This window comes from Mixophyes fleayi, chromosome 9 (genome assembly GCF_038048845.1).
Source record: "Mixophyes fleayi isolate aMixFle1 chromosome 9, aMixFle1.hap1, whole genome shotgun sequence".
NCBI classification, from domain to species: domain Eukaryota; kingdom Metazoa; phylum Chordata; class Amphibia; order Anura; family Limnodynastidae; genus Mixophyes; species Mixophyes fleayi.
Genome location: NC_134410.1, coordinates 13,160,201 through 13,184,815, shown reverse-complemented (window position 1 = coordinate 13,184,815; position 24,615 = coordinate 13,160,201). Strand labels below are relative to the sequence as shown.

At 41.2% G+C, this 24,615-nt stretch overlaps 1 protein-coding gene across 1 annotated transcript; it reads right to left on the bottom strand.

Annotated features, from left to right (window-relative positions):
* Positions 1 to 1,486: 1,486 nt before the first annotated feature.
* LOC142101996 (HLA class II histocompatibility antigen, DM beta chain) lies at positions 1,487 to 15,479 on the bottom strand. Its single transcript, XM_075186499.1, has 6 exons — positions 15,372 to 15,479; positions 14,643 to 14,936; positions 13,226 to 13,504; positions 12,060 to 12,176; positions 3,732 to 3,810; positions 1,487 to 2,421 (listed from the first exon to the last, which is right to left on the bottom strand). The coding sequence occupies exons 1-5, from the start codon at positions 15,430 to 15,432 to the stop codon at positions 3,773 to 3,775; spliced, it is 789 nt and encodes a 262-aa protein (XP_075042600.1). The 5' UTR covers positions 15,433 to 15,479; the 3' UTR covers positions 1,487 to 2,421; positions 3,732 to 3,772.
* Between the last annotated feature and the right edge of the window lie 9,136 nt (positions 15,480 to 24,615).

Below are 24,615 nucleotides of genomic sequence, written 5' to 3'. Positions count from 1 at the left end.
CATATTTGTACAAGACTTTTTTCACTTTATTTACTTTAAAAAAATAGATTATTTGATTATTTTATTTTGATTTTTTTTTTCAGTTTCTTCATTTTTTTCATTATTTTAATCATTTCCTTCATTCTTTCCTTTCTACATTTTTCCACTTCATTCATTGATCCCTCGTTACAAACCGTCACTGATTTTCAACATCTTTCTTTTCCCCACTACTATCCAAATCACACTTCTACTCCCACACTCTGTCATCATCATCATCACCATTTATTTATATAGCGCCACTGATTCTGCAGCGCTGTACAGAGAACTCATTCACATCAGTCCCTGCCCCATTGGAGCTAACAGTCTAAATTCCCTAACATACACACACAGACCAATTAACCTACCAGTATGTTTTTGGAGTGTGGGAGGAAACCGGAGCACCCGGAGGAAACCCACGCAAACACGGGGACAACATACACTCTATCCCTTGAAATAACCCTGCCTTCCCCAACATGTCAGTAATATATGTCACGGCAGAGTCTTAATTCTACCGTGACAAAAAAATGTTTTGAATCCAGGCATGTGCATTAGCAGACCCGAAAATTACACTGGAAAAAATAGATACCTTAGAGCGTTTAATATGGACCCAGGTACACGGAGGATATACCGCAGCTAAGCTGTAGCCCTGTAAGAGCAAAGGGTAAGTCCGTTTACCACCATTTTATTTGGTTGTTGCCTGAAGGATCCACCTGCCCAAACGCTATCCAGGACTGAACTTTACATCCAGTACTTGCATTAGGATTGGCAATGATAGCCATGCAAGACTGACTTTTGGTTGTAATTTGGTTGTTATTCCTCTTGGGACTTTATATTCTGTGGACGATTTCCCATTATTAACATCTACAAAGATCATTGTTCATTGCCTAACCGCTGGTTCTGACTGCTACCATATAAGCGGTATTTTTGTGGCAATACTGTGTTAAATCATTCCACGGTTTTGACATTTATAACCCTTATCTGCATATGTTTAATTCTTGTCATTAATATGGATATAATTTTCCACATTGCATACTGTAATGACAATTGAGTTGCAACTCACCAGTTTGTAATTAATAAATGACTTTACTTATGATTACTCTGTCAGCAGCAATATCTCACAAGCGCCCAGGGACTTTATATGTTTTTTGACATTGATTAACAGGGTTGAGCTACCCTATACCCGTCACTTCATCCCTGCCCCCCACCCTCCATCCAGTCCCCACTTCCCCGTCCCCAGTGGCTGCTACACCCACATCTCGTATAGGGAGCGCTGTACAAACCCCATTATCTATGTCTGAATCTTATGTCTGACTCCCAGATGTATATTATTTAAAATGACGTTCAATTACTACATTGTATGAACACCTTGTGGGGAATTGTCCTATGCCCTGCATCTATAGATACATGGGTTAGTGACATCTCTGCTGTGATGATATACTGGACAAGTTTAAATAAACAGACAATCACAGACAATATTTATACTTTTATTTTGTATTAGACTTTTTTTGTATTGTAGTGCTGTATGTTTTGTTTAAATACAGCAAAGTAAGTGCACATTTTAAAAAAACAAATAAAATTGTAATATTTTGTGATACAACTCTAGCAGACCACAACAAGGATAAAGAAACAATAGGGCTTGTGTTAAGACCAGGAAAGACGGTCAAAATGTAGAAACTGTTTAAAGCTAGCTCCACTTTCAATGAGATTTTCCTACTAGGGGTTAAATGTGCAAAGTAGATCTTAAGGGTCTTTTTTTGTAAACAGAATCCCTATCCTATCTGTAAATGTTTTTTCTATCGATACCCTGGCACATAATCTTGTTGACATCATTGGATTTTACCAGAGTAGCATGAAAATCTATTTCCGTTACTCAGTTCAAACCTGATGATTTTAGGTCTGTGGTACAGGCAGCTCACAGATATGGTTTGGTGCTAAAATCCAATATAGACTGTTAAGGTCTCTTTTTGTACATTTTAAAAGAAAACTTCCACTGAAGTAGAGTTTTCGTCTAAGGTCACATATAAGAAGTCACAGTGCTGGTCATATTGAGAGTGTTGGACAAACTAAACAGACTGAGAGGAGGAAATGCAGAAATCTTATATCGGACATGAAATGAAACAACCCTGAGACACACTGAACTAACATCACATAATAGCTGTACTACATGACTATATTTATTATATGAATATTGTGATTTGCGGATGGTTGGGACTTTGAATGCCAACACAAGCACCAATTATCCAAGCCGTTAGGCCATAAAATGCCAGGTCCTTTGAGGATGAAGCGTGAGTTTGTAAAACCAGTCTGTTGCAGGTCATGGATTTTTCTCATCCATAGAAAAATATGTATAGCTTCCTTCACACCAGGAACACAGGAGGGTCATGGACGGATATCTTCTTTTACCTGCATGGGTCAGAGATACAAAGACTGTAATTGTGATTTGAAAATAGAAACAGAACTAAAAACTGTCATCTGTAAAAGCTCCAGAAAACCTTAAAATACTTGGAAACCCCCATGTCATTATATATAAACTCCTCAACCTGTTGTGACGTACTTGTGAGGCCATTCTGGAGTAACAGTGGTTAGTATTGCTTCCCCACATCACTGGGGCCATGGGTTTGATTATAATCCAGCTATCTGTGTGGACTTTATATTACTTCCCCATGTTTGCATGGATTTCCTCCTGCTGTTTCGGCTTCCTCCCACACTCCTAAAATACTGGTAGGTTAATTGGCTTGTGACAAAACTAACCTGCGTGTTTGTGTGGTTGAGAATTTAGACTGTAAGCTCAGATGAGGGACTATTTCATTAAACATTCTCTGTAAAGAGCTGTGTAATATGGAGGTAGTATATAAGGTATAATAAATAATAAAGACCACTATAAGGGGAGTGGCGAGAGGAGATTGGGGCCACTGCATTGGGACATAGGACCAGGCGCAGGCTGGCAAGTTCAGCCCAGGGGGCGCACAGGCGGCAGATCACATGACACTCGTGTGATATGTGATGCGCGCCACCGGTAATATTCACCCTACATTGCATCCGTGGGGGGGGGATGTGCCTGGCCTGAACAGCCGTTAGACTGCCCCCCTTGCCCCCCGGCCCAGCCCTCCCCTGCATAGGACATATTTGTGTCTTGCATTGTATAATAAAAGAAGCATGCAAAAAACTGTGCCAATCTGCACCACCCCTTCTAGTCTGAAGACAGAAAGAGGGGTGGTCTTTACAACCTGGTCAGCCAAGAGTGCACTGGCTCACTCAGCTGATCAGACAAAGATGGGCCCCTCTTGCTGAGAGGTGACAATGATAACTTGGCAGATCTTCTTCAACACCAGCCCAACTCAGCACTAAACCAACCTTTGCCAATCATTTTTACAGGTGATTGTTAAAAAAATGTACTGGCAGCATTTTATGTTTTACTAAAACGTCTCCAAAAGTGGAAACGGTAACCGTTTCTAGAGGAGAAGGAGGCTCAGGGGAGGCAAGAAAAGTGTTTACAAGCTTACAGACACTCAGACATTAATTTTGTACTTATATGTGCAATAAATCAATGTCAAGAAGATGCAGTTTTTTATGGACCATTTTTCATTCCGACGGATGAAACCTTCACTACAATCTTACCGACCGCTGCATTCGTCCACACAAAACATCTTCAATACTTTTCCTACATTGATACTCCTTTCATCCCACCTAGAATTACTTTATTAACCCTTCACCTGACATTGTGTCCTTATCCCTCCACCAACCAGACAGAGCATCAGTTTGCATCATTGTATCCTGTAATCGGCGTGTAACCTGCAGAGGTATAAAGAACAAACTGAAAATATACATCACAACATAGCACATACTTTCAATGTTCACAACATCCTGGTACAACAGAGACTTTTCCATGGGTGGAGACGAAACGCGTCAGCAGGAATATACAGCAATTCTGAGACTGTGGAACTAATTGCTTTTGCCGGTCGGACTGGGGAAAGCCTTGAAATGTATAGATACCTGGGTAATATTACTGTATGCAGAGCCGCAGTGACCAGTAGTTATTGACACCCAAAGGTAAAAGATTCAAGGACAGAATTCAACCGGAGAAACTTTGAAGGTACTTTGTTGTGCGTCTGTACGGTAAATGAGGACTGGAGTAAAGACGATTTGAATGCATGAGTATGCTGTAATATCCGGAGCTGTAAAAGTGAGTGGAGCGGACTAATCCCTAATTAGTTTGGACAGCTATACACAGCTTATTCGCGAGATCATGGTTCAAAAGCTTGGAAATATCTGAAAACACATTACGTTTATTGTGCACAGTCCACGGTGCACATGGGGATAACAATTAACCAGTTGAGGACATGAGCAGCTTAACCAATTCAGTGCTATATTTTAGTGTTGTATTTGCCAATTAGTTCTGTTAGTATAGTGTACAGAGGAAGATTTAAATAATATATTTTACAACTACATTTGAGTTTATTGTGACTTTAAAAAAAAAAAACAGAAATGATTGGAATTCCATTCTGTGCTGAATGCATAATACAAACAAATGTCTTTAAAAACCATGGAACTACTCAAGGCCGTCAGGTTACACTATATGCTCTATCACACAATAGGAACGAGGGAGAACACGCACGGAGGGATCCATGGCTGCTACGTCTTACATCCAGCTATAAAACAACCACAGCACATTATGTCAGTATACTAACACACAGTGCAGTGAACACTACACCCCACACTGGTCTCCAGCACCAGAACACTGTCAGTCTGCAGATGAGGACAATGCTGGGAGCTGTAGTCATTGTATTATTTGCTGAATTTCATGTCAGTCAGGAATCCATGTTGTTAGACCAGCGGAGCGGTAGCTGCTGGAATATTGTCCTAGTTATATCAGGCAAACCTTGTAAGCAGTATTATTATTGTGTCACATAACTACTATGTATTAATTATGAAATTATGAATCAATTCAGATGCTATTATAAAGGGCCGGCTAGTTGACCAATGTTTTTTTAATTACATCTTGATTCATTGTGTGTGTCAATTCAAAGTCAGAAAGTAGGGATATCCCTTTAAGGATAGTCCAACCTTTTGGGCTGAAAAGCTATCAAACTAGCTCCTACTACCCCCCTTCCTCGCTATCCCGCACCTTAACTGTGGGGGCTCCTCCTCTGGATCACATGTCATCTGCACCATAGGGGTCCTTGAGGAAATCACAATGGATGTTTGGAGTAGGCCTCAAACATTATTGGCCCAGGTTCCTGCCTATGACTGCGTCGCTTGGGCCACAAATTAAATAATCCGAGCCCGATATCTGATTGGTGCTGGCACAGTCATAGCAATAAGATGATTGAGACAGGAGATGGGACTGACATAGGGCTGTTTGCAGCCCACTCTAAACTAGGTTGTCCTTTATTTAATTCTTCAGAAACTCCAACAGCACAAAGGACACGAGACCCAGAGAAGGGAGCCCCACACTGAAGGTAAAGATTTTTAATGGTTGATCAGAAACCAAACAAATACATGGAGTGGAAGTTCCTGGCTCAAGCACCGTTTACCATGACTGGACTATTTCCTATTGAAATAGTAGTATTAGTAAAGAAGACACATAAACAAAGATAAACAGAATAGTCACCCATTGACATATTTAGTTACATTTACAATACAGACACATAATACATACAGCGGCACAGAAAATATATAGATAATACATAGGAGTAAAAAAAAAAGCAGGTAATTCTCCCAATAAAGTGCTTACATGCCTGAAACGTGGGCAGGGATGTAACCCATACTTGCCAACTCTCCCGGATTGTCCGGGAGACTCCCGCATTTTGCGAGAGTCTCCCGGACGAGTGTGGCAATCTCCCTGATACGAAGGGGGAAAAAATTAGTTTAAACGCCGCGATTCACCCGGAATCGCGGCGTTTAGCCCCGCCCCCACTGTAAAATGACGCGATTTGCGTCATTCCGTCACGGGGGCGGGGCCAAAATGACGCGATTTCGCAGCCCCGCCCCCTGCACGCCCACGTCCCAGCCGGCATCTCCCGGAAAAAAAAAAAAAAATGTTGGCAAGTATGATGTAACCCGGTGACACAAAATGCCCCATCAAGCTCCTCCCACCCCAATGACTACTAACTGGGCAGGGGCATGACAACACAATTAGCATCTTATGCCTTGTCCCACCCACCTCTTCACACTCCTGTGGCTCTCCAGGTGTTGTGAAACTACAGGTCCCAGCATACCTTCCCAGCTATCGGCTGGCTATCTGCTGTCAGAGCATGCTGGGGCTTGTAGTTTCACAACACCTGGCGAGCCACAGGTTGGCCCGGGCCTTTTCTAAACTAAACCTCACCATAAATGTACTATGTTGTTTTGATATATATTTAGGATTGGGCCTAATATGTTTTATAGAAGCCATCTGTTTGAGAGTGCAATTATCACTTAGCAGGTTGTCAAGGTCCTTGGGGATCCTGGTGGCCCAGAACTATCTTATAGACGACCAAGTCTATGACACAAGCAAATATAGTAAAATATAGATTAGCCATAAGCAAGCAGGCTGTAATAAGAGACAAATATATCTGATACAACTATAGAGATAAGCAAGTGTAAAGATTAGACTAGGTACACACTGGAGAATTTTCCAACCACCGTGTTATCTACAACGATTTTACCTACAACTGAAGGTCCGATCGGTCTAGCGATTCATGCGTACACACTGACATGATTTACCTTCAGATCTGTGCTCTTTATCTGGTCCTCTAGTCATTTAGAGAGTAACAGCACAATAGTCAGTCAGTCATTCATTCCTGTCACACTGATTAAAACCGCCTTGTTATAACTACCCACATGTCATAACAAATTGCGTTAGCTTCTGTGACTCTGAAACAAAATATTCAGTCTCAGAATGAACGAAGGAATGATTCCATCTACAGCACTCTCTCTACAGGGACATGTTCGTTGCCGGCATCGGCTGAAAAGACCATGACTCTGTAAACCCTATGGAGATCGTGATCGGGAGTGCGTACACACTGCAGGATCGAAGGTGATTGTAACTAGATTATTAAACAGTACGACCAACCAAAAGAACCGTGGTGTAATTACACACACTAACGCGATATCCGCCGGAACAGTCATATGTCGGCTGATTGGCACGATGATTGGACGAAAAAGCTCCAGTGTGCACCTAGCTTTAGTAAAGAAGACACATATACAACGATAAACAAAATACGGACATCTATTGACATATTTACAATACAGAGACACATAATACATACAGCGGTACAGAAAATACATAGGTAAGTGCACACAAAGAAACGGGTACCCAGACAACATATAGATGCAAACATGTCAACATGTGTGAAAGGACAGTTTTTAGTAGTTTTAACAAAACATTTTCAAGTCTTCTAATGACCTCACATTCTGCTCCTCCGTCTCTACTCTGTGTCCACCGTCACTTTACTGTGTCTGATCAACAATATATAAAAAATGCCCATTTTGGAGTTGATTTTATTGCAGGTGAAATCCATTTACTGAGATAGCCGGAGACACATGACGTTCTCGCTCACACCTGGGAGGTCTTCATGGTCAGTAACGAACTGGCTTATTGGCAATGAACCATATTATGATCTTGCCAGTGGCATGTAAGGCAGTGGTAGCCAACAGTTCCACATCATCTAGAGGTCCACCGGGTGCCTACCTCCAGCAAAAAACAGACTAGACCCAAAATATTTGGACTGAGCATTATTGGCTTTGATTTTTTTACTTAAATTAATGCCAAATCAGTTTTGCACAGGCAATTTCATAGTTGGCGGTTTTGTGGGGTTTGAAAGCCTGCCAACAACACTAAACTGGGTTTAAGAGATCTATCAAAATTGTGTTTGTCTCTGTATACAGGTTGCCATGGCAACCACACTAGCCTATTTGTATTGACAGTTATCTAGGGAGAAATATGACTAACAGCAGGTTGTCTCATGAACCCTGGACTCAATGTGCATAATAGCGCATTAACCCTCCATAATACAATGCAATATGCCTGAGAAATGTAATAAAAAAAGGTGAATACACTAATATATAACTTCATGGCCAACTTATGGCTACCTCCAACAATAGAATCAACTATCTTTTCTGTATATTAAATTTGCAAGTCATATGACAGCCTCGTACTTATACCTGCGTCACACCAGAGATTTATAAGCAGCCTATGCACATGGCACTGACAGCAATCCAGATATTTCCCCAAACTAACTGTTCAGGATCCTGTGTTCCATTTATGCTGTCATTGGTACTAATATGTAACATAGCCGGACCATGCCCAACTCCACCCAAAAATCTGTTAACCCAGTTCAGTACATGCCAAACCCTAGCAGAGTGGTTCCCAAACTGTGTGCCACGGCTCCCTGGGGTGCCACAGTGATCTCACAGGGGTGCCGCGGCCAGGGCCGGTTTTAAGCAAGGCGGGGGAATACTTGGTAATTATTTTGGCTTAGGGTTGCCTTGAATAAATTGTTGAGACCCTAGGGGTGCCTCGGACTGAGAAAGTTTGGGATCCACTGCCCTAGCACCAAGAAGACAGAAAACTATTAAGTTGAGGTGGTTCTGGCAAAGGATTACCCTGTCCCTCTTCCTGATGACAGGATCCCCTATTACCAACATCTGTCTAATGGGTATATTTACTAAACTGAGTGTTCTAGCTGTCATTTTGTAGAATGCACTAAATAAATAAAAACTAGACTCTGATTGGTTGCTATAGGCAACATCTCCATTTTTCCAATTCCGCAGTTTAGTAAATCTAGCCCTAAGTCTTCCTACTTTACCATCCTTACTGCTATGAGAAGAGTTGTTATTGCGGCTCTTAGAAGCAGCGGTTCTTTTTAGAACTACCACTTCTAAGTTTTCAACCCCAACAACTTCCCTCAAGCATATCAGGACTGACTATCCATCTCTTAGACCTTTTACCATTTCCTCTATCGGTCATAACTCAGCTCGGTACCTGTACATTCCATGACCTTTCTCCACCCGCCATGTATATCTCACTTACTGCCTGCTCAGTGAGCAGGAGACACCTCTCAAGGTTGTCAATATCCCTCATTGTTAGATTATGTTTCTCCAAATCTCTAATGTGAGTTTCTAAACCAGCGCTGGGCTCAGCTGTCTGCCGCTGATTTTACCAGAATAAGGGCAGCCGACTTCCGCATCATGTGACCTCTTCTGCACAGTTCAGGGAGGTCACGCGGCATACTGGGAGGATGCGGAGTACGGGGTCCACTGTGCTCTCCCTCCTTCCTCAGTGTGGCCCCATTGAAGGCTGTGGGGCCACACATGCAGCCTTTCACCTCTTTCATGCTGCCATACACTGTTCTAGGTCAATATGCTCCCTACCACAGATTTAGCTAATGTGGATTTCCTGCTCCAAGTCTACCTAAATATGACACATTGTGCACTGAGCGAGATCCTCAATCCCCTCATTATCCCAGTTAACTTACCTAAATAGTTTTTTGTTTTGTTTCTTAAGTTACTTTTAGTAAGTACTCCTGTCTAAACTCTAATTGATCTAACTCCTGTTTAAACTCTAATTGATCTAACTGCACTTGTTCACCACTTATCCCACAAAAACACATATGAACCAGTTCAGAAATGTACGCTGTAGGTACATTTATAGCAGGTGTAAAACCTTAACTCATCCCTGCTCACTCAGACGTGTTGCCACAGAGAGAATAAAATATAATATGTGCCCCTAACCCAAGTGAAAAGCCCATATTAAATGCTGCTTCCAAACCGCAGGTGTGACGCCGGCCTTCTGCCTGTTGGGATTTCTCTTTAGTACATCTCTTCTGATAATAATATTAAATGGGGACACAACGACTATCACTATCCTGAGGTTTCTTTAGTGCACATCCCTGGTAGAACGGGGCTTGTGACTCAGTCCAGAAGGAGATACTTGAGCATTCCCCCACAATCAGCTCCCCTTCCAGGGAGCCTGACTCACTCTCCTCCCCAAGGTCTCTCTCTTCTTCTATTAGTGATTCTGAGTAACATGGAAGCAAAGAAGCTGTGGAGATATTAGACATGGATCCTTCTCTGCTTAAGGAAACTGCTGAAAGAGGGCAAACAAGGGGCACAAATGTCAAAGACAGACAAGGAGATAAGAGTGTTAGATAATGAGTGACATACACAACCATTAGTTACAGGAGCGCTACATGTTTCCTACCTCTGTCTAAGGAACGATAACTGCACAACAAACACTTGTATTATTATTATGATTACTACATCACGATTGTCACCCGGCTGTTATGTTACTGGCTTAGCAGGTAAGAATGGGGTATCGACACCGGTGGTAGTCGCCATCATGATGACAGTAACACGACAACAAAGGCAGCGACATAAAATTAATGATTAACATCAGTGTGACAGTGAGCATATATGTACATACTATAATTTAGATGTACAAGATCTCTGACAGCTCTTATACCCGTGACCTGTAAATTCCGAATAAACAAAAGGTGGCGACTTGTAAGCCTGTCGTTCACACTGCAACAGTGAAATTGCTGCTTTTAAGGCGGCAATCGGTGGACCCGCCGCCTCTATAATGTATTCTGGTGCAGGGTCCACCCATTGCCGCCTTAAAAGCGGCAATCGCACTGTCAGCAATGTTAATGACGTGCTTACCAGTCACCGCCTTTTGTTTATTCGGAACGGACAAGTCACGGGTATAAGAGCTGTCGGAGATCCTGTACATCTAAATTATAGTATGTACATATATACTCACTGTCGCAGTCATGTTAATAGTTACTTTTATGTCGCTGTCTTTGTTGTCGGTGTTACTGTCATCGGGTAGACGCATCCCACCCATCGACACCAATGTTATTGAGAGGGCAAAATGAAAGGTCTTGTAATTTTTTATCCAGAAAAGATGGCAACTATATGCAAATTTAATTACATTTCCTAGTAATTTTTGCGCTCCGGAAATCATTATTCATGATTTAATAACATGATCCTGTATGTGCGCTTGTGCTGTATCCCATAGCAACTAACATGCACTAGACAATGACAGAAGCTCATTGGCTGGCATGAATTACAGCACATAGCCCCTTTTTATGTTTATACAGTGTTCAAACTAGAATTTGCTAAAATAATACGAGAATTGTGCAGAATTGCACTGAACAGTAGATTCTCACCGCAATAGAGTGCTCTGCATTGAACACTTTCATATCCAGATTGTACAGCTGAGTGCACAGCTCATTAACCTATAGTTGTATAGTATAACAGCATCCCATTGAGAAGGAAGTGAGTATATTTCCCTAACTTTTCCTCACTTTGGATATAGCCCTGTTGCAAGGGATGTCTACTGAGAACTGTGCATTCTTGCCTTTAGATTGTAAGCTCCAATGAGCAAGGCATTTCTTTACCTTCTAGAATGTTTTTTTTGTTTTAGCATTTTTTAGTTTGTAATGTCTGTACTTGTTAGAAATTGTACAGAGCTATATAAATTGTTTGTGCTTTCTAAATACTGCATGATAATAATAATAAAATCTAGACATTTGTACCTTGTACTCTATTAATTTGCATTGCATGAGCCTGCAGTAGCCTTAGCTGGCCAGTAGATGGCATTGCAGCCTTTATATTGTAGCCAAATCTGTATTTTTATAGGGGCTTTTGGATTAATTGCTTAATTGTGAATTGAATATAAATTTAAAGACAGTAAAACATTTTTGCTTGCACTATATTTTGTACAGCAAGAGGTCATTTACCCACTTACTGCTGGGACAGAATAACATTTGCAGGGATTATAATGTTTCACCCTTTCCCTGGACCATTACTGCCCCGACTGCAGCCATGCAATGCCAGAGCTGACAGCCCACAAGGAGAGAGCTGAGGGCGCTACCAGTGAAGTTACTAGTGGATTCAAAGGCAGAAATCTCTTGAATCCTTGTTCAGCCCAGACCATGGCCACCACCACTGTGCGTATGAGTGGGAGTACACATCCAGCTGCGGAGATGGTGGTACATCTCTCACTTATATAAACAGGTGATATCTTCCGGTTATCCTAGTGCTTATCTTTTTCTTACCACTGGTCCTGGCGTTCTTCCAGCATGCAAACCCTGTAACGAGGAGGATGAGTCCTAAACTGAAGACCACTGCAGAGATACTGATCTTAATGATCTGAGTGGAGGTCAAACCGGCTTCTGTAAGAACAAGAGAGGGGGGATGAGGTTATTGGTAAGACCCTCATGGGATGAGATAAAGCTCGAGAGACAGAAAAGGGCAGGTACAGACAGGTGGGGATTGATTTTTGTTAGAGACAAGTGGCATGAACCGGGTACTGTTAGCTGGGCTACTGTCACATAGAGGATTATGGGAATGAGCAGGGTAATCACGTTGTTGCATCACATTGTTGCCATAAAGACTAATACTGGACCACACCTTTAAAAAACAAACAAACCCCAAAAAGTCCCCGTAAAAGACAGAAGGTTCTCAAAACAATACCTGCAACATTGTGGTCAACATCAAAAGGTATCAGGCTACACAGGAATAGAGCATAGAGTTCTAAAGAAAGACGGGAGAGGCTGGTATGTTTTTAATACTGTTCCACCAGTTCAGTGGAACCGGGAAGTTCAGTAGGAAAGTGCACAATGGACCCCACCACCAAGTTACTACTCTCATCTCCAATGTCTCTCTTAAGTTGCCTGCTCCCGTCTACATGGCCCTAACAACATGGTTGCACAAAGATACGAACCTCGGTCTAACAGCCACATACTGAGCTTAAAGGGGTTTCCACCTTCAGGTGACCTTGAATTATTGCCTGCACATGACCCTTTATTTTTGTAAATCATTTGTTTCTGGACTTTTCAACCTAGTATTAATATAATCCGGCTGAGTTGTTAATTTTTTTGTGGTACGTGCTTTGATGTGCTCGCCGTATTGGATACAAATGGACACATAAGCAGCTTTTATAATAAACAACTCCGCCTGATGATATAACTACATGGCTGAAAGGAACAGAAGGAAGTTAGACAGAAAAGGCAATGTAGTTAGTAAAAGTTTCAAGGGAAGGGAGCATACATAAGCCAATAGATGAAAGTCATCAATAGGTTGAAAACCCATTTAGTGCTTAGTCTTTCTAAACTGATGATACACAGGAGCACCGTGTATGGTCAGGGAGACAAAGAGGATCAAGGACATGGTTAAACACATGGTTTTGTTACTGGTGAGATCACCAAACTCTCACACTCACTCCAAGTCTTCATCATGGGCTGGTCCAAGCTCTCATGCTCTACCACGCAGGTGTAGTTATCTTCAGGAAGGGAGTCTCTCAGGTCGAGCTTGGACACGATCTGGTAGGTCCAGTCTCCGGCTCGCACACCCTCTGTGTAGTTCTTGACCACGGCCTCACCATTCTTAATCCATGCTACGATGATGTTTTGGGGGAAAAAGCCCCACACAAAGCATACCAGTACCGGGAGGCTCTCCACATTCACTTTAACTGGAGAAAAGACTTCCATAGAAGGTTTAACTAAAAAAAAAAAAAACATATATTTGTGAAAGGCTAAAAGAATTGGGGTAGAGACAAGAGTGTAAAGAATAATTTATTTTGAAAACAATTTGGGAACATTTAAAAACTGCAGTAGGTATCATTTTATATGCAAAGTACATTACTTCTCCCATTATAGCATCTCCCACAACAAATCAAACTTAATAAGTCAAATTGTACTCAGATGAATCAATATTGAGGGTTAGTCTGAATCTACTTCCATTCTGCCACCACAGGCCTGGAACTTATCTATCCTCTAAAATCCTAGCCTGCATGGGGGACAATATTTCCTTCCTATGAATACTTTATTCAATTAATATGTTGCTATGGTGGATTAGGGTCTGTTAGAACATATTAATATACAATCTAAGCTCAAGGTTTAAAACAATCCTATCTGCATTTAAGTGATGGATGTGGCAACCATTCTAAAATAAACACAATATACTGTACAACCAAAACAGACAACAAACCTTTACTGAGTTGTCCTCATTCCAAGTAGGCACCATGTACCTAGAGAAGTGGACTATAGACCTTAAAGAAGATGCTTCTGGAAGTCATTCCAGGGTGTTCTCCACTTATTCTGCAAATAACTGTCCCTCTGTCTACTCAATCATTGGCTACATTCCCTTCTTCTATAACTCCAAGCCCTAAAGCTAGCCACACGCATGCTAGCTGGCCTGGCATTGCCTTTTGTGAGGGCCCACCTGACAGACTGTAACCAAGGCCGTGCGAGAGGGGCGGCCGCCCAGGGCGCAATGCTGAAAGGGTGGAGCAGTTTATGAATATTTTCAGTTAATTTGGTTAAAATTGAAGGCTGGGGGAGGGGTGGCAGATTTCCTTCTCGCCCAGGGCGCTAAAATTTGAAGTTACTGCTCTGCAACTTGTCCGCCAAGCGTGTCACTTTTATTGGTCAGGGTGGGGAATGCGATCGGTCGATGACAGCATGGGGTGAGAGTGTAGACACTGCCCGACAGCACTGTTTAGGCGCTTGTGATCTGGTCATCTGGATTGACTACTGAATGGATCTGTGTTTTCCATCCATTTGTGCAGCCTAAATGGTCAAACATCAGGTCATCTGCCGGCAGAGATGAGCCCTTGTGTGGGCACCATTATCACTCACCTCTCCTGTCCACTGTGTTGTCCCAGAATGTCCTCACCTCCTCTGTGCACCTTTTCTTCTCATTTTTTACATACTTCGCCATATCTGGATTGGCGTTGAGCTCGGTGGTAACTTGCGCAGAAACATTGTGTACTTGGGTGATACATTGATATATACTGCACGGAAAAAATACATCACCGTCCTCGTCATATCCCAGCACTGGTTGACGATTAAAACTGATAAAATACTGGAATGTAATATTTCCTTGCTTGTTATCCCCAAAACTGCATGATGAGATTTCCTGCATCACAAACCCTGCAAAAAGAATGGACAATTACTTATCTAAAACATAATAATAAGCTATATTTAAAACTTATCATTGGGTAATACAATAAGATTGTTTCATGTTACTTTGTCCTCTAGGTGGCCCCGCTCTACTGAACATTTAGATAACATGTGGTTAACCTTAGAGAATAATCATTGTAGCATCTCCTACCAGTGATACATTCAGACGGATACATTTTTCATAACAACCTATGTGTACAGGACATTGTTGAAAAGTAACATTGAAATAAACCCTATTTACAAACAAGGATGATTTCACTTGAGTCCAAAAGTTACATATATTCATGGGTAAAACTTTCTGCAGTCTTATTTAATTTTTCTTCATTGTTCAGTAAACAAAAATAAAGTTATTATTTAGTTATTATTTGTAAAACACGTGGATCTATTGGTAAATATGCACTGTACCTGTTACAGGGTAGTATATACAGCTGTACACCAGCAGCAACCCGGCAAAGGACCCTCTCATCTCGGCAGTCTGTCTAATGCAAACATCCCAAGTGTGCAAAACCAACAGACACCTTGTAAAGCTGGACTATAGTTTGCAGCCAATAGGAAAATCTGAAGGCATAGCGTCACTTGTTACCAAGGAGAACATTGTTCAAACTGGTAAGGTACTTTTTGCTCTGATTGTGTGAGAGTGAAACTAAAGGAGAGTTTGTGTGCACAGAATTTAATTTTGTATAAGAGGAAGTTGTTTGCATATGTTTTTTCATGTGTGTTGTAGATACTGTACTTTTACACAGGGCCATCTTATCAACATTATGGACCCCCGGGCAAAGCAGTGCACCAGGGCCCCTAAGTGATTTATAATATATATATATATATATATACACACGCTACAAAAACATACTAGTAGGTTATTTGGCTGCTAATAAATTGACACTAGTCTGTGTGTGTGTGTGTGTGTGTGTGTGTGTATGTTAGGGAATTTAGACTGTAAGCTCCAATGGGGCAGGGACTGATGTTAATGAGTTTTCTGTACAGCGCTGCGGAATTAGTGGCGCTATATAAATAAATGGTGATGATGATGATGTTTGGGTTTTTTTGTACAGGATTTTTTATTTTCATTGCCTTGGGTCCCCTTGCCCCATGGGCCCCCGGGCACCTGCCCATCATGCCCAGTGGGAAAGATGGACCTGCTTTTACATATCTATTGCTAGTGATGTGACCATGCACCACTAGGGTTATTAAAGTGGACCGGTCTCCCACGCACAGTGGGAGACTGTGTGCACTGAAACAACATTTAGCTTATTAATTTGCTAAGAACTATGCAGTGATGGGCAACAGGCGGCCCTCAGAGTCTTCCTCTGCGGTCCTCCGAGCCTTCCTCTGCCACCCTCAGAGCCTTCCTCTGCAGCCCTCCAAGCCTTCTCTGTGGCCCTTCGAGCCTTTTCTGTGGCCCTTCGAGCCTTCCTCTGCAGCCCTCCAAGCCTTCTCTGTGGCCCTTCGAGCCTTCCTCTGCGGGCCTTCGAGACTTCCTCTTTGGCCAGTAGCTCCTTTCTGCTTTAGTGACAGATTTGTTTGTTATAGCTTGTAACACTTGTTTCAAATGCCTGCTGATATATAATTACAGATAGGTGTCTCTTTATTTCTTGAAATGTACTTATTAATGAGATTTAGGTTACTTTGCAGCCCTTTGGAAGGTCAGAGAGCCGCCCACGCGGAACCGTAGTGTCAGCTGGCCTATCACAGAGCTAGTAACATCACTGAGACAAGATGCACAACTTCCTCTTGAATTTATAGCCTACCTCCCAACAGTGGCAGACTGACCAGGGTGTCAGCTTGCCCAATGGCAAGTGGGCCTTGTGGGCCCCTGATGAAGCGGGCCCCCTTAAACATTATATAATATGTTAAAAATGTTAATGACCTTTTAGTAGCTTAAAAATATAATAGAAGTTCCAATATTATTACTGTATGCCACTAAAATTTACGTGGTGTTACTAATTTAATCAAATAATTTTTCGAAGATACTTTATATTTATATAATAAATAACTCGTCTCTGAAAAAAATCATTCTGACTGGTTATGTGAGGCTGACGCATACGTTATATAGGATTTTAGATACTTTTGTAAATCTATTTACATGCTTAACAATGATACAAGATTCAGAAATGTTTGATGCAAAAACAAAACAAGAAGCAAATGTTTTACTTCAAAGTCTTCTATGGTTTGAAACAATATTGACATCATTTAGTTACTTGTGTATATTTGAATAATGCATGGAGTTTAGTAGATTCCGCTACAACAAAGTTGAAGGAACAGACAAGAACATTTGATAACGTTTACAGCAAGGCATTGGAATTTGTAAATAAATGTAATGACAAGATTTCACGGTGGAATATGGATAAAAATCAAACATTGGAAGGTATTATTAAGCTGTCTCCACAAATCAGTGAACTTTGATATATTAAAGCTATTGCTTAATGATGGTGAGAATATGGATTCTAGTTGCAATAAGTGTAAAATTTGTAGCACTTACCCACCGTGTGTACTAAAAATTCTGGCACCCAAAAGGCTTCATGACAAGGCATATGATAACCTTTATGCACACTATGGGGGGTATTCAATTGACGGCGTGATCGCCGAAAATCAAGGGCTCTGAAAATATTACCGTTAATACGGTAATATTGCGCGTAACAACCGTTAATACGGTAATTTACTCGCTGGATTTCAGCTCGCGGCTCAGGGAGCTGCGAGCTGGAATTCAGCGAGTAATTATCGTATTAACGGTAATATTTTTAGAGCGCTCGATTTTCGGCGATCACGCAGTCAATTGAATACCCCCCTATCATAGGCAAACCGAGGGGGGGTTTCCTAGTGCCTGGAAACCCCCCTCCAAGCCTGGGGCACTGTATAATTGAGGTGGCTGGACCCTGCCCCCGCTTCACACAGCTCTGCTTGAAAAGGGAGAGCTGCGTGCACCTAACAGTAGTGCACACAGCATTGCCCAGGTATATTATGGTGATAGGAAGAGTTGGAGAGCAGCCAAACACTGTCTAAAATTATAGCCACGCCCCCATGCATGCTGGTCATGCCCACTGGTGGCGTGGTGTGGAAACCCCCCTCTACAAATCCTGCGTTTACCCCTGCCTATCAGTTACTCAAGTTCAATGTGAGAGGATATTTTCAAAGCTAAAGATCATAAAGAGAAGGGTCAGAAATTCACTGTCTAAGCAGAACTTGGAATCATACATGTTACTACTATCCATTGAAAAGGAGTTGATAGATGAATTGGATGCAGAAGCAATTATTGACAGATTCACACAATCATCTAGTGATAGCAAATGATTGCTCTTAATAAAGTGAATTGTATGAAATATGCTTTTAAACTACCTGTTAATGTGTAAAATGTTGAGTACAAGCAAAATATTTAAAAATATCCACCATTTATTAAAAAATAAAGAAAAATTCAATTATAACAATCTGTATTTACATTTAGTATCTACTGTAGACTGCCAGTAATATGTACAATATATGTACACTGTAATTACTAAAAAATATACATTCATTTTGCAAAAAATGTAATTGTACCTTTTTTCCACTTATGCATTTTTTAAAATTTGCATTTATTATAAAAATTAAATTATAGCCTTATAGTTGTGGGTGGGCCCCCTTTATCTCCTGGTAACCAATATCTTTAGACCCAGCCACCGCCTCAGAACATTTAAAAATGTGTATAGTGGGACACTCCCACGCCTGCTACGAAATGCGTAGCTTTCTGAAGTGTTAGCTGACTTCGAAAACCTCAACCTCCCACCTCTCCCCTAAAAACACCCTTGAATTGCCACACACACACCAAAGGCACCTGATTCTGGTGTGTGGGAAAACCGTTCACTATGCACAGCAAAAATATACCTCCAACATCCTGTGATTTGGGACAAATGTGTCAACTGTCGGGATAGTCCCCTGAAATCGGGACTGTCCTGACGAAATTGGGACATTTGGGAGGTACGTTTTATAGGCTGCATTCTCATGAAAAATGGTTCAGACTAAAAAATATCTGCCTTCACTGTGCATGATGTGTACTCTTTACTTAGAATTAAATCTCATATTTTTCGGTTTATGGATAATATTAATATCTGGCATTGTTATTGTTAGTCATTTAATAATAATATGTATTTTTATTTAGAACCCACAATTTGTACAAAGCCCACATTCAATACATTTATTTTCTGGGTGGGACACAAAGGTATTTACCCAAGTAGAGGCAGTTGCGAAATATTCACATTAACACATTTCCTTATGTAAACGAAAGCTTGGCAATGTTTCCAGATTTCAGTGTATCTTGAAGCATAATGAGTTTTAATTAGAGTGTTGAATAAGTGTCAGTTTTTGTACAGTCGCTGAATTTAAAGAAAGACTCCAACCAGAATTAAGATTATATTTCTACAATTTGCAACCAGCCGAAAGGCAAGGGTCTGATGTCTAGAACCTCCACCGTTTCACGGCCCGATCAATGGTCAATTCTATGTCTGAAGAGGGCAGAAGTATAATATATTTCAGCACACTGACACCTCTTGTTTCCAGGTCCCTGATTGGACAGCTGCCACAGCCATCCGCAACACAGTAGAAACAAGAAAGCACTAAGGTGTCGTCAGTAGTTATCCTGCGCCCTTCAAAGAGAAGTGACAGTCGATCCGACACAGGGGGTGCAGGGGCAAACGCAGGGTTTATAGAGGGGGGATTCCACACCACACCACCAGTGGGCTTGACCAGCATGTATGGGGGCGTGGCTATAATATTAGAAAGTGCTTGATTGTTCTCCAACTCTTCCTATCCCTATAATATACATGGGCAATGCTGCGTGTACTACTGTTAGGTGCACGCAGCTCTCCCTTTTCAAGCAGAACCGTGTGAAGCAGGGGCAGGGTCCAACCACCTCAAATATACAGTACCCCAGGCTTGGAGGGGGGTTTCCAGGCACTATGAACCCCCCTTGGTTTGCCTATGGGGGTAAGTGTCTCACAAATGATAGAATTCTCAGGCACCTGCCATTCTGCTATTTGGGTTTGGGGGAGATTGTATATGATCATATAATTTTAATTGTGGGTGCTTTCTTTAATCACTGGCTTAAATATGTAGCTATATGAAGAAGAAGAATGGCTAAACCATATGGTGCTTAGCGGTTAAAAAAATTGTATAACACTAGCAGCACCAATTTTGAAATAGTGTCCATCCATCCTAGTTTTACTGGTATCACCCACTCCTGGAGGGTGTGGTCATGGTAAGCCAATGGTGTCAATTGCTCCCACAATGTGCAAATCATGCACTGCAGTTATCAACAGGAATATCTCATATTATCCCTGAATAGAACTATGTTTATCCAGTGACTAAGCAAGTCAGAATCTTGATGGGGTCATCTCAATGGTGTTTAATTGTTGAGACGTAATGGACATTGAACCGCTGCATTTTGTTGTATGATGGGGCAATTAGTTCTAAATACCAATTTTACTTGTACAGCTTTAAATAGATGACGTTGTTTATTTGTGTAAGGAATAAGTAAGCTACATCACCAAGGCAGAAAAGCTAATTCACAATAGAATCAACAACTTAATTTCCTACAAGTGCTGCTTGAGACAATTGCGTCAGTCTGACCCATTACAGGATCAGCACTGACAACACCGTTGTTATATTTTAGTCTATCGGAAGACAAATCTTCCTACACGGGTTTTCCTGTGAACCCCACGGACGTGTTTCACAGGAATACGAGCACAGAGCTTTCATTGTTAAACTGCAGCCGTCCTAGAGATTCCGTTTAGGTGATGAGCGAGTCTAACATTTCATTGGATGGCTTTGGCTCCTGTCCAATCAGATGCCTCATTCACTACACTCTTCCTATCCCAGCAAATTTGAATCTTCTGCCCAGTACTCTCCCAGGGATCAAAACTCTTCCTCCTTCTGTGTAAAACAGAGGATGAAATGAGGCACCCAAATGATATATTAATATTATTGTTGTTTATTTATAAGGCATCAGACACCGTAAAGCGTGGAAATAGCACATAGTATATGGAACACAGAGGTTCAACAGGCATAATACAGAACATGCAATGGCAAATGCATAATATTCAAGAAACATAAATGCAATAACTGCAAAAAGAATTACGCATAATATGTAAAATAATTCATCCAGACAGCACTAAGGAGTGTATTTATGAATAGGTGGAAAAACCTATTGCCGGTAATAAAGGGAATTTTCAGGATGATCGTAAAATAAATGAGATCTATTTTTAAACTTTATTTCTATATTTTTTTAACAAGTGGAACTGAAAATCCGAACCAGCTTCACAAAACTAGTTTCACTGCTGCTGGAGCTAGAGGGACATTCACAGTGAGGTAGACACAGAAAAATGGGGACTCTTCCTCAGCCACAGTTCTAGACCCAGAACTGTCTGGTTCATTTATTTCCTGTCCATTGACCTACCTACCGGTATACTAGGTGATTTCAATATTCCCATTGACGCCCCCTCTGTCTCTGCTGCCACAAAACTTATTTCACTTACTTCCTCCTTTGTTCTCTCCAAGTGGATCTCATCTCCCACCCATTGTGATGCACACTCCCTTGTCTTCTCCCGATTCTGTCCATCTATAGTGTCTCTAAAACAACTCAATTCAGCCTTAGACAATACAGCACAAACCACCACATATAGGAGCCTGATTCATTAACGATCTTAACTTAAGAAACTTCTTATTTAAGTCTCCTGGACAAAACCATGTTACAATGCAAGGGGTGCAAATTAGTATTCTGTTTTGCACATAAGTTAAATACTGACTGCTTTTTCATGTAGCACACAAATACTTGATAGCTTATTTGTACACTGACATTTAAAGTTGATATCTGTGTGCTACATGGAAAAACAGTCAGTATTTAACTTATGTGCAAAACAGAATACTAATTTGCACCCCTTGCATTGTACCATGGTTTTGTCCAGGAGACTGAAATAAGAAGTTTCTTAAGTTAAGATCCTTAATGAATCAGGCCCATAGTTTCCAACTATCTAAATCTAAACCGTAGCACACCAAACAGAACGGCCACCTGCCAAAGTGCTCCCACACTGCTTAATTGGCTGCTGACAAAATGAACCCTAGTCTGTGTGTGTGTTTATATGGTAGGGAATTTAGACTGTAAGCTCCAATGGGGCAGGGACTAATGTGAATGACAAATATTCTCTGTACAGCGCTGCGGAATTGGTGGCACTATATAAATAAATGGTGATAATGATAAGTGCCACTTAAGGAAACCTCACTCCAAAGCAGACTTCCTCCACTATAAAACTCACAACATTGCTGTTTCAAATTCCAAGAAAATATACATCACTTCTCTAATATCCAACCAGTCTTCTAACCCTGACACCTCTTTGCCATCTTCAACAAACTTTCCTGCCTACTTGCACCTCCTTCCCTTTTCTCCCTCATAGCACATGATTTGACACCTATTTCAAAGACAAAAGCAACTCCATTCAACAAGATATTTTCTCATGCCAAATCCCACACACCTTCTCCTACACTCCCTAATCCACAACACAATAAGATCCATCAACCGAATTCCCTCCCAAATACTTAGCTACTTCTCCCCCACTGTATGTCCTCCTATAGCTCATTGTTTCAACCTTTCTCTCTCCACTAGCACATTATCATTCTCCTTTAAACATGCTCATCTAACCAATCCTAAAGAAACCATCTCTCAACCAGCTTTTCTCTCTAACTACTGCCAAATGTCTCTTCTCCCCCGTGCCTCTAGACGACTTCTGCACTCAATGGTCCTCTGAGACTGAAATCACAATAGTCAATGATCTACTTGCAGCAATGTTTAATGGTTACTTCTCCATACTCATCCAACTGGACCTCTCTGCTCCTTTCAACACTGTTGATCACCATCTTGTTGTGTACATAGAGGAGACACAAGTTTAGTCTTCACCATCCAGTAATTATTGTAGCTGGTAACTGACAGCACGAGAGGAGTAAGGGACAGGAGAGGGCGAGGAAGTACTCTCCCTCTCCTGTTATTACTCCACTTACCGGGGGGTATTCAATTGGCCGCAAGTTGTTTTTAAAATAAAAAAAATCTGCGGGTTTTTGACGGCAATAGCGGTCGTTTTGAGTTAGTGCGGTGGGAAAACTCGTGCAATTGAAAAAGAGGGACCGCTGCCCCCGCGCGTTAATCGTTGTGTTTGCGAGATTTTAGGGGAGTGAAGGGGAGTTTTAACGCGGTCATGTATAACACAAAAAAAAAGGTTTGCATACATTTCCATACATTAGATTGCATTACACATTGATAATATCTACATTACAGTACTTTCTTTAGCATTTTTTTAATTGAACTATTTTTTACCATACAATCATCTATATCATGTCAAAACACATTACTACACTCGTATTTGTACCAAAAACATACATAAATATAATTAATTAGTGAGTTTATTTTATTTCTTTTTTATTTCTTTATTTTTTCACAAGAAAATCAACTTTTACATGTTAGGCATTACTGATAAACATAAGTTTAACTTTTTTTTCCACATTATTACATGATTTCAAATAGTTTTCAGAGGTTTTTTTTATTTTTAACTAGAGATGGGCGGGTCCGGTTCTCCGAGAACCGAACCCACCCGAACTTTGGGTATCCGAGTACCGAGCTGAGCAGCTCGGTACTCTCCCGCCCATTCCGAATCCAAATCGAGGCCGAACGTCATTGTGACGTTGTCGGATCTCGGGACTCGGTTCTCGCGATACTTCAACTTTATAAATACACGCCTCCACAGCAATCCATCGCCATTTGACAGAGGGAGAGAGCAGGGTGTAGTCATAGGCTAATTAGAGCAGGGACAGAGAATACAATATTGTTCTTGCAATTGCTCTAACCAAAATCGCTAGTGCAGAGAGGAGGATAGAGGTTTATTATTTTTTCTTCATATTTGGCACTCCCCAGCGCTTTTGGGGTGTCCCCCATAATTGTGCATTAATATTTCTGGCTGTCAAAAGTCATATCTGTCAGCAGTATCTACTAAATAATTTGTAGCACACCTCAGTGTTTTTGGGGTGTCCTCCCTAATTGTGCATTAATATTTCTGGCTGTCAAAAGTCATATCTGTCAGCAGTATCTACTAAATAATTTGTAGCACACCTCAGTGTTTTTGGGGTGTCCTCCCTAATTGTGCATTAATATTTCTGGCTGTCAAAAGTCATATCTGTCAGCAGTATCTACTAAATAATTTGTAGCACTCCTCAGTGTTTTTGGGGTGTCCTCCCTAATTGTGCATTAATATTTCTGGCTGTCAAAAGTCATATCTGTCAGCAGTATCTACTAAATAATTTTTAGCACTCCTCAGTGTTTTTGGGGTGTCCTCCCTAATTGTGCATTAATATTTCTGGCTGTCAAAAGTCATATCTGTCAGCAGTATCTACTAAATAATTTGTAGTACTCCTCAGTGTTTTTGGGGTGTCCTCCCTAATTGTGCATTAATATTTCTGGCTGTCAAAAGTCATATCTGTCAGCAGTATCTACTAAATAATTTTTAGCACTCCTCAGTGTTTTTGGGGTGTCCTCCCTAATTGTGCATTAATATTTCTGGCTGTCAAAAGTCATATCTGTCAGCAGTATCTACTAAATAATTTGTAGCACTCCTCAGTGTTTTTGGGGTGTCCTCCCTAATTG

Bases quoted from the DNA above. Each gene is read 5' to 3' on its own strand.
- LOC142101996 (XM_075186499.1), bottom strand. From the start codon at position 15,432: ATGAGAGGGTCCTTTGCCGGGTTGCTGCTGGTGTACAGCTGTATATAC. The intron at 13,505-14,642 runs GTGAGTGATAAT...TTTTTTTTTTAG, and splicing joins CAACACAGTGGACAGGAGAG to TTAAACCTTCTATGGAAGTC. The intron at 12,177-13,225 runs GTGAGTGTGAGA...TTGTTCTTACAG, and splicing joins GCCCATGATGAAGACTTGGA to AAGCCGGTTTGACCTCCACT.